This window comes from Dermochelys coriacea, chromosome 12 (genome assembly GCF_009764565.3).
Source record: "Dermochelys coriacea isolate rDerCor1 chromosome 12, rDerCor1.pri.v4, whole genome shotgun sequence".
NCBI classification, from domain to species: Eukaryota; Metazoa; Chordata; order Testudines; family Dermochelyidae; genus Dermochelys; species Dermochelys coriacea.
Window position 1 is genome coordinate 33256757 of NC_050079.1, and position 15612 is coordinate 33272368.

At 40.0% G+C, this 15612-nt stretch overlaps 1 protein-coding gene across 1 annotated transcript in view; it reads left to right on the forward strand.

Annotated features, from left to right (window-relative positions):
- Nucleotides 1-15143, forward strand: part of BCO1 (beta-carotene oxygenase 1) — a 31356-nt gene extending 16213 nt beyond the window's left edge. Inside the window, exons 3-11 of the mRNA XM_038368085.2 lie at nucleotides 1421-1550; nucleotides 2506-2653; nucleotides 3724-3871; nucleotides 5078-5298; nucleotides 6241-6498; nucleotides 8211-8316; nucleotides 9207-9301; nucleotides 11442-11553; nucleotides 14133-15143. Coding sequence (XP_038224013.1) covers nucleotides 1421-1550; nucleotides 2506-2653; nucleotides 3724-3871; nucleotides 5078-5298; nucleotides 6241-6498; nucleotides 8211-8316; nucleotides 9207-9301; nucleotides 11442-11553; nucleotides 14133-14305 — 1391 coding nt within the window. The 3' untranslated portion in view covers nucleotides 14306-15143. The remainder of the gene's footprint in view (nucleotides 1-1420; nucleotides 1551-2505; nucleotides 2654-3723; nucleotides 3872-5077; nucleotides 5299-6240; nucleotides 6499-8210; nucleotides 8317-9206; nucleotides 9302-11441; nucleotides 11554-14132) is intronic.
- Nucleotides 15144-15612: the final 469 nt, after the last annotated feature.

The window sequence follows — 15612 nt, forward strand, 5'->3', positions numbered from 1 at the left end:
GTTAAGAATGCAGCCATAAACAGAAATGGACAGACATTGAAACTGCCAGTTTATTGCACCACATAAAGCAAAGGGAGCTGTGTTTGTTCAGACACACATGCCATATGCCTGAAGTGGCTTAATCTATACAGGCATTCCTTCAGGCCTAGAAGAGTGCTGCTTTTTTACAAACACTGGAGACTGAAATTTGCCAAAAAAATCAATTTCCGCCACCCCTCCCCCATTATGTCTGGAGATGCATACTGTTCTCCTGATGGAGGAACCATGGGCTGGTGATTAAAGCACAGAAATAAGAGTTCTGGGATCTGGGTTCTGTGTGTGACTCTCCCACAGACTTCTTATGTGATGACTGGCAAGTCACTTCACCTCTCTGTGATAGTTCCTAGTGTATAAAATGAGAATAATAATCCTTCCCTACTTCACAAGGGTGCTGTGAGGCATAATTCATTGTTTGACAGGTGTTCAAATATTTTAGTGATGAGTATCATAAACATGCTCATGAACAGCTGCCTGCAAGTATTCCAGCTCTAGAGAGGAGGTTTTTAGGAATGTAACAAAGGGTTATTCTGGATTAGGGGTGGGTTAGATAGTTTTAGTGACAGCATCATTGAGAGTTTAAAGGAACTGCCTTTAAAGCTTAAATGGTCAAATTTAGTAAAGTGGGATTTTTAAAAAGGAAAAAGTCATGTTGTCTTTCATAATTTTAGAACTCCCTCAATGTTTGTTGTAACAATTCCTTAGGAACTTGAAACTTACAATTTATTCTTCCCGCTCCATCATGTAGATAAGTTAATGTAGAGTTGCTTTCGAGTGCTGACATTTTTAGTTGAAAACCTTCTTCTCAACATCCAATACACAAAATATTGCCTAAACATTTTATGAACCAAGAAAAGTGGGTAAGTCAAAATTTGGGCTATCAGTGTTGACAGCCTATAAGTATAAAAAATTGGAATAGAATCATAGAATATCAGGGTTGGAAGGGACCCCAGAAGGTCATCTAGTCCAACCCCCTGCTCAAAGCAGGGCCAATCCCCAATTTTTGCCCCAGATCCCTAAATGGCCCCCTCAAGGATTGAACTCACAACCCTGGGTTAAATAAAGTACAGACAGTCCCATTTTCCCCTGAAATTTTTTCAGAGACCCAAAACACCACCTGAAAAATTAGGGGTTGAAAGCAATCCATAGTCTGCTTAACTGGGCCAACCAGATGAGGTTCTACTGTAATTTCTTTATCTGACACATGTTCTATATTAATTTTCTAAGGAAAATAAATATCTTCTGAGTATGCATGTAATACAAAGATTTTGCAAAAAGAGAAGTAGTACTTGTGGCACCTTAGAGACTAACAAATTTATTTGAGCATAAGCTTTCATGAGCTACAACTCGCTTCATCAGATGCATTTTGTTTGCCCTTTGTCAGGCGAAGTTTACTACAGAAGTAAATACCTCCGCAGTGACGCATACAATTGCAATATAGAAGCAAACAGAATTGTGGTGTCAGAGTTTGGAACTATGGCTTATCCAGATCCATGCAAAAACCTATTTGCCAAGTAAGCAATATTTTTCTAACGAGGTTCTGCTTTCTATTTCTCCAACACAACTGCTTTTCAATTTCCCCTCGGCATATACAAAATAAGCCCCAATGTTTGTATGTAAATTTAAAATTGACACACCATTGGCAATGCCAGGGATCTAATTTCCAGTCTTTGTATACATTTTAAAAAATTTAATACTCGCTTATAGAAATCAAAGGATTTATTGGCACATTGCAAGTAACAATTACAAAGTTAAATCCTGCCTGTGTGTGCTGGAGTTATTACTCACAGTACTCCAATAAATCTTTTGATTTCTTTAAGCAAGAATTACAGAAAACAATCAAGCAGTTTATGCCCAAAGTCTTTATTTTAACACTGTGGTAATATGATAGGGAATATTTTTGGGAATAAAAACGTATTGTCAGAGGAAGTATTAATCCACCACTTTCTTACCAAAGCGTATTGAAAAAGTTACCAATATCTATGACCTACTGGGCCAGACTTTCAAAATGTGATCTCTAACTGCATGTAGAAGCATGCGCGCGCACACACACACACACACACACTAGTGTCTACTCCCATTCAAGTCAATGGTGGTTTTGCCATTGATTCCAATAGGAGCAGGATTGGCCAGATATTAGATGAACTGTTTGTGCATGCAAAAGCAGCAGTTGTGTGTGTCCACACTTCCAGATTGGGTTAAGAGTGTTGCTGTAGGACTAGCCAGCAGAGAGAGTACAAATTCAATAATAAACTCACTTCCAATGATTGTGCTGCATAGAAGTCACATCCTGCTCTCTAATAGCAGGCACAACTTCCAGTTCTATGAGTGGCTCAAGGGGAGGATAACCCTAAACAAGTAACAAACAGAGCCATGATCACTTCTGTCCCATTTGAGAGTGAAAGCAACTATAAAATAGCTGATCTTCTCAAAGATTAATGTATTTATATAACATTTTCATCCCCACAGGGCATTCTGCTACTTGTCCCACACCATTCCTGAGTTCACAGATAACTGCCTGATCAATATTATGAAAACTGGTGAGGATTATTATGCTACAAGCGAGACTAACTTCATTAGGAAAATTAATCCTCACACCCTGGAGACATTAGAGAAGGTAAAACATGGTATCCAACATGGATGCTTTATCTGCTAATGAATACAGTGTCATGCTGACCTTTACAGTCTGGGGTGTCAGGTTAAAGGTGGCCAAATTTGACATAAGTAAATGTGGAAAGATAAAATGTTTTTTAGCCAGTGCTTCCTGTGTCAGAATAGGCCATTTGGGAGCCATGGAGACTGGGGTAGTTGTTGTTGCCAACTTATAATTTCAGTTATTTTAACTTACAATATTTTAGTCTTCATTTCTTTCAAACTACAAAATTCCTGGTGTCTTAGAGTAGTATTGGCTTTTGCAGTTTTAACTTGTGCATAATCCTACTTGGCTGTAAGCATAATGTCAGGTCTTGTGTTTATGGCATCTGATTATTTTGAATTATTCCTTTTGATTACTGATCCTACTAGCTATCCCTATTACGCAACAATTTATATAATGTGTAATTAATTCTCTAGGTCAGTTATATCACAACTTCCTCAGTCATTAGACCATCTGAATTTCCTTATGCAAGACATTTCTTTAATTTTCTAAAAAAGTGAGTCTAGATACATTAAGATATGTTTTTTAGTTAACCTTCTCTACTGTGTATAACCTCCCAGTCCTTATCCCCTGCTATAATACAGTTTATCGACTTTAAATAACTTAGAAATCTTTTTGCTCATGAAAGCTGCTGGTTTTACAGCCTTGCTGTGTGAAGCCCATTCAGTAAGGGATTGGCACTGGCAATTACCTTTGCTTACACAAACCTTCTTCCCGTGTGCCTCACCCCGGAGGTGACCTTTAGGGTTAAAAGCTCAGCATCCATGACCCATTCAAGCCCAGAATACGGAAATCATTTAAGCACATGCTTAAGTCCCACTGAGTTCAATGTTTTTAACTTCAAGACTTAAAAGTTAAGCAAGTTGATTCCTGAATTCGAAGGCTTTCCTGAAACAGGGCCTGAGTCTTTGGTCTTGTGCTGGGGTTGCCAATGGGAAGGCCATTAGTGCCAAAGGGGGAGATAGTTTTTGTGATGTAGGTTTAGTAATTTCACGTACTCTTTATACATCCTTATGCTGTCCATTGGTTAGGTTGACTACAATAAATATGTAGCGGTGAACCTGGCGACTTCTCATCCCCATTATGACAGCGCTGGAAATGTTCTCAATATGGGCACCTCTATAGTTGACAAGGGGAAGACAAAATATGTTATATTTAAGATTCCTTCCTCAGTGCCAGGTAAGAGATGGCTTCTGCTAGTGTCTGAGTTCCTTGTTAGTTTGTTGCTGTTTTTCTTTTGAGGGTGGAGGGCTGTGCCACAAAAGGTCTAGAAACCAACTGAATCACTGTTTGTTTTTTAACATCACTTCTTTGTACAAAGACATTTGACATTTCACTGTTAAGGTGACAGGTGGTGAGTAACTGCATGAAAATTACATTGGAAAAAGACTGAGACTCCTGAACTAGCTGCTCGTCCTAGTTGGGTATTTGGTGTTTGAACAGGTTCATCTTTATCACTGTATCCTGTTCATATTTCAGTTCTGAAGAATGTTGTTGTTTCAGAAGGATTAGTCCCTACTCCTAGCTTGCCATTCTCTGCATTGTGAGATATGTTAACGGATGAAGCACAGAAAAAAAAATGTATCCAGCATGTAGTATTTGAATTTGTAAAATGTCTTTTTTTATAAATATACTTTCAGGGAAAAGGACAGTGGGTGAAAATACCTATAAAAGTGGGGACAGACAGTGTTTGGTTAGAGCGAGGCACAATACATGAAACTGTATGTAGGTCTCATTCCTCACCAGCTTTGCCAATGCTAGCCCTCACCAAAGCAAAGGCTGTTCATTGGTTTCTTTGCACTCGTGTCGCAGCTCATATAGTTTCTCCCCTTTTCTTCTTCATGGTGATCTACTTTCTGTGCATTTCTGTTAAATGTAGCAATGGAGCAGGGCCTGGCTGCTAATGTAGCTGTTACCCTATTGGCCAATACATCAGGATTGAACTTGAGCCTTCCAGAGTGAAAAGAATGAATGGCTACAATTTAAGCGCCAGGCACTATAGGTAGGGTTGTAATAGACTCACATAATCTGTGGCACAGAGGTGACCAGAAGCACAAGCTCACCAGGAGGTTACACTAGCATGGGGCCATACAGTCACTTCTGTACAGCTACGTACAATACTTATCTTCTGTCCCCCTCAATGCTGGAACTTCAGGGGCAGTGGCCTCTGAGTAACTCCCCAGGGGCTGGGAGTAACTGCAAAGGCTCAAGTCCTCTGCATGGATGGCCCTGGTCTTATCTGTGTGAGTTGTTGGCTAGGGGGCTAATTCCCCTGCTAATCCTGGAGAAGAGAAGGAACTCTGCCCCTACGAGGAGAATGCAAAGGAATCTGAGTGGCAAATACTATTTACATAATTATAGTTTATCTTTCTAATTTATGTTCAGAGAAAGAAAAGAAGTTGTCCTGTCTCAAACACCTGGACGTGTTTTGCTCTATCCCTTCCAAGTCTCTCCTTCACCCAAGCTACTATCACAGTTTTGGAGTTACAGAAAATTATATCATCTTCATAGAGCAGCCATTCAAACTGGACATTCTCAAGTTGGCAACTGCCTACTTCAGAGGTGTCAACTGGGCGTCCTGCCTTTCCTTCCATAAGGAAGATAAGGTACTTTTCCTACTACGTGCCAAGCAGTGGGGGGAAGCCACTCCCACTCTATACTATATTTTCCCTGACTGTAAAAGTTCAGTCACTTCCCATTAGAGGAATGCGTTTCCCCCTCTCGTCCTATATATATTTTCAGTAGCTAGCAGGATCTTTCCTTAAGACTCCTAAACCACCCCATCTAAAATTCCAATAAGTAAATCTCTGGTGTCAAGGTACCTGAGAGAAAGAATAGTATTAGGTACTATTAGAAATATCCCACAGCAGCAGAGAGATTCTGCTCATCTGTCATGTCAAGTAACCACGTACAATCACCTCTAGTTTAAACAACATATTATATAATAGTATACACATTTAGGTCAATAAGTGTAGAGACTTTAGTTGAGATTCTAATCCCCATTCTGGCTCCTTTACGTGAGGCAAGAGGACCAGATTGGCATAAAGGCACTCTAAAAACCCTGTGTTCAGCTGAGGGAGAATTCTCCTAATGCAGAAACAGGAGAAGGCAAATGCAGGCTGTCTTCTGAGGGTGCCCCTGGTATGCCAGAGTTGGAATCATGGGTGAGAGGGCATGTTGCCCTCTGCATGTAGCACTGTGGAGGGTCCGGTCAGGTGAGACAGGTGACTGTAATTTAGACACCTCCCAAGGGCCCAAAATTTTTTTATGGAGGCCACTTCAGCTCCCAGAGAAGCCCTGAATTGGGAGGGTGTAAAAGTGGTTGAAAGCTGCCGCCTCACCCCACCTCCAGCCTGCATGCTCTGTGCTGTGCCTCTTACCCAGAATCTCGCCTCTTAATGCCACAACCTGTGTACTCCAAATCCATCATTATAAATAAAGCAAATGTACCATCATCGAGTTGGAAACACTGGTTTGCAATGAAATAACTTTTTTTTAAATTACGTATTCGCTGCTTATTAAACATTAGCGTGTTTGCCATCTTTCAGACTTGGATTCACCTCATAGACAAACAGACCAAAAAGGATATATCCACCAAGATTTATACAGATGCCATGGTCCTTTTTCACCATGTGAATGCTTATGAGGAGGATGGCCATGTTGTTATTGATGTCATTTCCTATTCAGACAATAGCCTGTATGAAATGTTCTATTTAAAAAACCTGAATAAAGACTTGGAGAAAAACACCAAACTCACTTCCATACCAGCCTGCAAGCGATTTGTGGTTCCTCTGGGGTTTGACAAGGTAACATTTAATCTATTATATTTGAGCAGTATTTTGAATAACTCACTAAATGAAAAAGTGTATGAAGCATTGGTTTGCCAGGCCACGTCCAAATTCCTGATTTTTTTTTAATAATATCCACAAAATTTGGGGAGGTATGTAATTGTTTGTTTGTGTGCACAGGGCAATTTATATTTGCACAAGCAATGGGCAGTTACCTGGTGCCAGCTTCTGATTCCTTTGTTCATGGAGAAAGGTCCTATTCAACTTGACTAGTCTCTTCAAAGTCAATGGAACTGTTTGTGGGGCAAGGTGCTACCTCACATGAATAAATGTCAGTGTGGCTCTTGATTGGCAGGTGCAAGCATGGGTTTTTGCACATACAATCTAATGCACATTAGTGGAAGCTTGTGAAAAATTATTCCCACCCTGCCCCCCCCCCACAGAACCCCCGCAAGCTACCTACCAAACTCCTCCCTGAAAAAAAAACTTAGCTGCTTTTCAATAGTAATTTTATGAAGATGGGATTTTTATTTCGATGAGAGCTTTACTAAAGTGGGGAAGAGGATCAAACCTTTCTGTAGCTTTGAAACAGCTTATCTGTTTCACATCATTGTTTTGTAGGAAAAACTCATATTCTGCTCAGCAACTTGCCAGGCAAGTTTCAGCCTGATTCCGTTTGGAATGGCTGATACTGTCTGCCTTGTTACACCCTGGAAACTGGGTCTTTTTAATGCCATGAAAACAGTTCTGCAGCAATGCAGGAGGATACATTTGATACATGGAGAAGAGGTCCATAAATGGCTAATAGCCAAGATGGTCAAGGATGAAACCCTATGCTTTGGGTGTTCCTACCTCCAACTGCCAGAAGCTGGGACTGCACGACAGGGGATGGATGACTTGAAATTGCCCTGTTCTGTTAATTTCCTCTGAAGCATGTGGCACCAGCCACTGTTGGTCTGACCCAGTATGGCCATTCTTGCATTCTTATGATGGATCTGCTCAAATTGTCCTGCTTTCCTACCTTGCAATCTAAGAATTCAGCAGCATTGTACAGAAAGACACTATACCGAAAAATCTCATTGAACTACTAATATGAACACTCTGTGGCATTTTCATTAAAGTAAATATCAGCGTTAAGCTTTTTAAAAAACACCAAATGGCATCAATGTACATGGTGTCTATTTAACATTGTCTGTTGAGGATAATACATGGGCTAGATATATATACATACATACACACACACACACGCGTGTGCATGTGCGCATGCTTAAAATGAGAAGCCATTACATTTATTTTTTATACACTGGGATTTTCAAAGGAGTTGAAGGGATATGAGAGCCCAAGCCCGAATGACTTAGGTGCCTCACTCCCTTAAATGACTGTGAAAATCCCAGCCTTAAGCCCTAACTTCCAAATAGCATGATGAATTTACACTGCTTCTGTGATAAAGCAAAAATACCATCTGGGCTGACACCTTTATCAAGTTTGATCCATAGCTGATTTATTAGAATCCCCTGCAAATTAAGGGCTTTTAAATGGAAATGCTCATAGTCTAATAATGCAAGATAAATGCCGCTAAGAAGGCAGCCTTTTGAAGTTGGATCATCTGGCTTATGCCAAATGGAACCTAATAGCAATTTACATACAGTAAAATCAACCTTGATGAAAGTCCTAAATTAGAAAAATGTCCTTTGAAATGTCTTGTTGGTTTTAGCATCTCTCTCTTGCAGGATGCAGAAGTAGGTACTAATTTAGTCAAACTTCCGTCAACTACTGCAACTGCTCTGAAAGAAAAAGATGGAAACATCTATTGTCAGCCTGAAATGTTATGTGAAGGTGAGATGTGTTCATTAAAAATCTTCCATTGTATTTTCTTAAATGTAGGTGCATTATAATAACGGACTAGTGTGATATCGAGGGTGTTCGAAGTTCAGGTGGAGGTGCGGCAGCACCCCATGGCTTGAAGTGGTTTCCATCAAATACAGGGATTACAGTTTGGTTCAATGGCTTTCAGACCCCTCACTATAAAAAAATTGTCCCAGCACCCCCTGCTAGTATCTCTTAAATACTTCTATATAATCTAGCCCTGATCTAGCAGTCAGGTCCTGGAGATGAACAGTGAGGTTCTGCATGGCCGCATGGGTTCACCTCAGTGACCTAACTAGATCCAGGTTAAATGAAGAATTAATGCAAGTCTAATGGGAATAGCTGTTCAAGGAACAGTAGATTACGAATGCTCAAAATATCATGACATTAAAGTTACAGGTCAGATCTGAGATCATGGGATCTAAATATGCAAGATTATCTATATGCATATATTTATCTATTTTTACTTTGGGGAAGAGCTCTCCAATTACACTTCACAGGTAAACGCACTATATTACTATGTATTTATGGAAAAATAAAGGTAACTGAATAGTAAGACTATAAATACATTGGAGGATTATGAGGCTGAGAGTGAAACCATGACAGTGAAATGTCAGTGGTTTATGAATTTGCATCACCTATATAATTGTTCAGCTTTCAATTTTTTTAAAATATATCCATATATCTGTACATAAAGTCTAAGCAAAACTTAACATAGACTCTGCCAAGGCATATAAATTGCAGAGGTTAACTGAAGATCTTGACAATGATGTACTTCATTTTTTTTAGCATGTCTTAGATGTACAGTTGTGCTATTTTTCTTCCTTGTTATCAGTATGTATGTTTCACTTTACCTGTAGCAATAGAGCTGCCTCGCATCAACTATGATTATAATGGCAAAAAATACAGATATTTCTATGCAACAGAAGTTCGGTGGAGTCCAGTTCCCACAAAGGTATAATATAACACTGATTGCATATTGCATGGCTGTATTCATATAACCCAAATCAAATTAAACTTGTGCAAATAGTGAAGGCAGTTTATTTCACTAGCTAACCTACATGGTCCAAATTATGCCCTGATCTACATCCATACAACTATAGTGAAGCTGCCTGGTTGTGAGGTCAGAATTGGAACACTACTAACCAGTTGTTCTGCTCTGTACTGCGAATGTTCCAAACATAAAAAATTCACATTTCTTAAACAAGTAAGTCATAACAATATGTTTTTACGTATCAAATTTACAAACTCTGGCACTACACACTCCAAGCAAAAGGATGAAAAGTTAAGGGCATAAGTCCTACATTGCCCACATGACAAAAATAAAACCAATTGGGCCAGATTCTCAGCTGCTGTAAATCCGTGTAGCTTCATTATGGAGCTATGTCCACTTAACACCAGCTGAGAATACGGACTGTTATTACCACATACAGAGATGCCTATTTCATCACAACGCACCCTTCACTCTGACCCTCTGATGTTTTCAGGAAGCTTTAATTTATGTTGCAGCACCAGCCCTAGACTGGAAGAGCCCCAGCCCCATGCTCCTCCATGATACCAGTTTTTAAGGAGAGACTTCTTAGGACACAAGTACATTGTAAGCTGGAAAATCCTGTTAACTGAGGGTAGGAGAAAGTTCTGTAGACAAGCTGGCTCTTGATGCTTGTTGCTCATTCAGCACAATCTATCCTAAAACCTACAGAGAGAATATAAGGCCAAGCAGATAGAGCTCACTATTTGTTCCTGTTTTTAATTATCCCAGCTGATTACAAAATAAAGTTGGATATGTAACATTATATAGTCGATGATGCAATAAAATGTTTGTCAGCGTATTTGATACAGCTCAAACAAATCAGCAATTTTGTGATTTCTAACTAAGATAATCCTCCTTTACAAATGACTTAAATACAACCATAGTTGTTGAGTTAGAATTTGTTTTGGTGGGTTTTTTTATATTGCCTAATCCTTTGGGTATTTGTGATATGCAGTAGGTGCAATGAAGACATCTGATATTGTTTTGTATATTTTCTCTTATAATTTATTTAAATACCTTTAAGTTCTAAGTCAGGGATCTCTTCAGATTTGGGGTTCACAAGGGGAACAGTGATTTACCTTTAGCAATGCAGATGCAAACAGAAGATAACGGAGCTGAATGTGAAATCGTAACTCTGTCATACTGGGCGTTGGGTGAGATGAGGAGATATTTACAGTACATGGGTGAAATCCTGGCCCCATTGGTTTACTAGCTACTTAACCATCACAATGAACTGATTTTGTTTTTTGCAGTGTGGTTGTAGTTGTGTTGATCACAGGACATTAGAGAGACAAGGTGGGTGAGGTAATATCTTTCATTGGACCAACCTCTGGTGGTGAAAGAGACAAGCTTTCAAGCTGACAATGAGTTCTTCTGCTTTGTGTAAGCACAAAAGCTTGTCTCTTTCACCAACAGACACTGGTCCAATAAAAGATTTTACCTCACTCGCCTTGTCTCTTTGATTTTGTTTTAATATTTGTTCTGTTTAACTACTTAAGGTTTTTTACCTTGGTAAAGACTGAGGTCACACAAAAAAGAAAATGATTGAACCACAGGACTAAGGATCAGGAGGTTCTGAATTCTATTCCTTGCTTTGCTATAAGCTTCCTGTGCGACCTTGCGCAGGTCACTTAAACTTTGTGTCTCAGGCTCATGTTCTGTAAAATGGGGATGATATTATTGACTCACCTGACACAGAGATGTCATCTGGCTTAAATAATTAACTAAGGTTTGTGAAATGCTTTAAGATCCTTGGTTGACAGGTATAGTTGAAATGTAGTAAAACAGTATCAATTTCTGCTCTAAAGTAAAATTGTCTTCTGTTAAATACAAACAAGATTCTGTGACTATACAGCCACTAAACCTGACTGAGGAGCCTAAAGTTTTCCAAATATTTCATCTGTGGCATGCTGGAGTAATTATATCTCCATTGCTTCCTGACTTGCAGTACTGATCCCATCATTTTACCCAGACACCCTGTTGTACGGTACACAGAATGATTGATTGTGAAATTAAGAGCTAGAATGGAGATTGAAGAATTATTTTTGTCTTAATAATTTAGATAGCAAAATTTGATGTTCTGACAAAGAAAAAGCTCAGCTGGGAGGAGGAGCACTGCTGGCCAGCCGAGCCTGTCTTTGTTCCGAGTCCTGATTTAAAAGAAGAGGATGATGGTAAGAAGACTGCTCTTCTAATAAATTGGGGATAAACATATATATAAGTATATAGAGCCCTACGCTGTCAAGATGACTTGCAATGAAGAATCAGAAATTTTAACTGTTTTATTGTCAATGACCTTTAATATGAAATCTCTTCCACTGAACAACTGTGCCACAGGGTAAGTAAAATTAGCCCCAGCCATTGTGCTCCTGCAAACAAAGATGTCTGCTACTACTACTTCTTCGCTCTGTAGACCATGGAGATGGAGGTCCTTAACTTTTTCACCATCTGCCCTAACCGCTTTCTCTCAATGGCATATTTTCCCCATTAATGGTAATTTTTTCTGTTAATGGTAATTCACATTAGGCACTCTTAGATCTTTCTCAATATTATTCCTCCATCTTCTCCTTGGTGAGCCATGAGGTCAAAGACCATAAGATTATCCTTCCAAGATATGCTTAGCTCAGAACCTTCCACACCTAGTGTCCCATTACCAGCCATTGGTGATATTTGCTGAGAGCAGTTGCAGATCGGCATCATGCCATTGTAGGCAGTCCTGTCATACCAGCCTCTCCATAAACTCGTCAAGCTCAGTCTTGAAGCCAGTTAGGTTTTTTGCCCACCACTGTTCTCCGGGGAGGCTGCTCCAGAACTTCACTCCTCTGGTTAGAAATCTTTACCTAATTTCAAGCCTAAACTTGTTGATGGTCAGTTATGTCCATTTGTTCTAGTATCCACATTGGTGCTTAACTTAAATAACTCCTCTCCCTTCCTGGTATTTATCCCTCTGATGTATTTATAGAGAGCAGTCCTATCTCCCCTCAACCTTCTTTTGGTTAGGCTAAACAAGTCCAGATCCTTGAGGCTCCTCTCATAAGGTGGATTTTCCATTCTGAGGATCATTCTAGTACCAGCTGTACCATCCTAATAATTTTGTCAGGGATTTTTTTCCTTGAGGCCCAGAGGCCATCTTGTGATTATACGATCATGTGCTTTCCTATAAAGTCTATAAAAATTATGTATGTATAGTGATAAACTCAGGACAAATGACTGCAAGGAGGGGGGTGTAGAAAACAGTCCCAGAAGGTTAAAAGGTCCTTCTTCCTATCAGCTGGGGAGGAGTGACTACAGATCAATCAGGTTCAGCTGAAAAGGAGTTACCAGAGAACAATTAGGATCAGCTGAGAGGGAGTTATCTGAGGTCAATTAGGATCAGCTGATTCCAACTAAGGGCTTTGTGAGACCTTTTTAAACCCTCCTTTTTGGGGAGAAGGGGCAGGGGGAGAGAGAAAAAAGCTACCAGTAGGGGAGTAGGAGCAAGCCTCTCTAGGAGGGGAGGCTGCATTCCCTCCCATAAGGGAGAAAAACAAGCCCAAAACACTGGCTGAGAGAAGGATGGACTGCCCCGTGCAGCCACGAGGGATTGTTTTACCCCAACCAAGAAGGTGCCTTGCCACAATATTTTGATCATATTCCCATTTTTTCTTGAGTAGCATATGAATTGAAAATACTTGATCCACAATGAACCTGTTTTTCCAGAATCCACACTGATCATCTCCTTCTATTTCCTCTCTCGAAACAATAAGTCTATGTAAGAGTATCCAAAATAAGATTTTTATAGGCTGTAATGAGGAAGGAGAGGACATGCTAGTTCTTACATTTCATTGTGTCATCCTTCCTCAAAATTGGGCATATGACTGCCTCTTTCCACTCCTGCAAAGGAACAATGGGCCAAAATCAGCTCATATGTATGCTCCCAAGCTAGACTTTAAAAACAATTGGATTTTTCATGTAGCCCAGTGGAGCCATCTTTTATCAGGTTGGCATCAAAGAATTCTTCAAAACTGCTAGACTGAATGAAGCTTGAAGCGGTCTAACTACAGACCAGGCCCAACAGATGCAGTAGTATTGCAAGCTCCCACATCATCTCCTGCCAGTCCTATTCTGGAGGAACCACAGTAGTGGATGGGGAGTGCAGTCGGATCCATTCAAGTCCCTAGCCTCACCGCTAAAATGCCCAACCATGTTACCAGTTGTGATGTGTAACTGAGACTACTGCTTCAGCATCTTTTTTCTTTGTGGCATACACCAGGCAAATCAGCAACAAGATGGAGGCATTCATTAGTAGTTTTGTTTTAGCATTCTTAGGGCTTGTCTACATTACCTACTGGATCAACGGGCAGCGATCAATCCAGCAGGGGTCAATTTATTGCGTCTACTCTAGACACGATAAATCGACTGCCGAGTGCTCTCCTGTCTACTGCAGTACTCCACCAGGGTGAGAGGCATAGGCAGAGTTGACAGGAAAGCGTCGGCTGTCGACTTACTACAGTGAAGACACTGTGGTAAGTAGATCTAAGTACATCGACTTCAGCTACATTATTCACGTAGCTGAAGTTGTGTAACTTAGATCGATTTCCCCGCCCAGTGTAGACCAAGCCTCAGTTAGAGTTTTTGATCCACAAAGCAGTTTTCATTGCTGTCCTTGATTATCCAGACTTATCAGTTGATGATGTTGCCTTTTCTATTTGGGAAAGCAAGTCTGTCTGTCTGTCTCCCTTTTTAAATACATTCCTTATTTATACCTTTTTAGGTCTTATTTTATCCTCCATTGTGACATCGGATCCTAGGAAAGCACCCTTCCTGCTCATCTTGGATGCTAAAACATTCACAGAGATGGCTCGGGCCACAGTTAATGTAAACTTGCATCTGGACCTGCACGGACTCTTCATACCAGAGAAGGATTTGAACCCAGAGTATGAATAGAAGACTCTTCATCTTACTACATGAACATTAAAATGCGACAACCCACCTACTGACCCTAGGGAAATACCCTTTTTGTCATTTGCAAACCACCTTATGTCATGGCAAAGAATAACCAAATACTACATCTATACAGTTACTTTTCATTACAAATAATAGTGATTTGCACAACAGGCAAGTAACTATTGCAAAAAAGCAACATTTAACAGAATACAAAAAAAAGGCTGAATGCTGACCACTCCTCTCTCTTACATCACATCTTACAAGTTGTATACACTAGGTGCAATGAGCTGTTTTTTATTCCATACATCACTGACTATACTGAGCAAGGGGAAGTACTGTATTTACAATATGGCATACGGCATGAGTCAGGCTTGCCCAGTTTGTATAACTTTCATGGATTGTTTCAAGACAGCATATGATCAAAATTCTCTCTCTCTCTCCTGTCAGAAATCCTGATATTTTTAAGTATGAGCTATGGCAGTAATGATTCATAGAAATCTGTTTCTTTGGTGCTTGACTTCTAAAGCTCTGCTACGACCAAAGCGAAAAATCTAAACTGTTGCAGCTTTTTGATCAGGAGCCTAGAAAACTTTTGCAGTATGAATCATTTTGTGGCATTAAAAAAGGGAGTGGGTGGTGAGCTTTGTGAAAAAAACTGAAGCTTAAATAACTTAATTTCAAATAGAACATATGCTTTTATTAACACTTAATTATATTTTAATGGTATTTAAATTAATCTTTACCTTTGCACTGTAATTGTTTGTTTTCCCTGAGGAATATCTGATATGGCATTTAACTGTATAGTCTCAAAAATAAATGATGATGATTTGTCTCTTTACCTGTAATGTTGTTATATGCATAACAAGGGACCACCTTCTTGGAAATGAGGTACTTATCCCAGGTTCTCAGTACCAGCACTGACCCCCAAGCTATCCCAGTTACTTAAACACACCCTGCTCCTAGAACGCCACCCAAAAGGGGTGAAGCTTCAGGTGACAGTTTAACTCTCTCAGGAGCATGCAGCAATTATGATCACACACCTTGCACAGTCTAACATCTTTATGCTTTTCTTTACTTAATCAATCATACAAAACAAATGCATGTCCTGGCTTCAGTTTCCTCATACCCTAGGCCAGTGGTCCCCAACCTTTCTGTGGGAATAGCATATTCCTATTCCCAGAAGGCTGTGGTGGGCGCCAGACACCATGCCACCGAAAAGTGGCAGTGACAAGAAGTGTCGCAACCGAAATGCCGCCGAGAAAAGGCAACGCAGGCACCACATGGGGGACCCCTGCCCTAGGCCATTC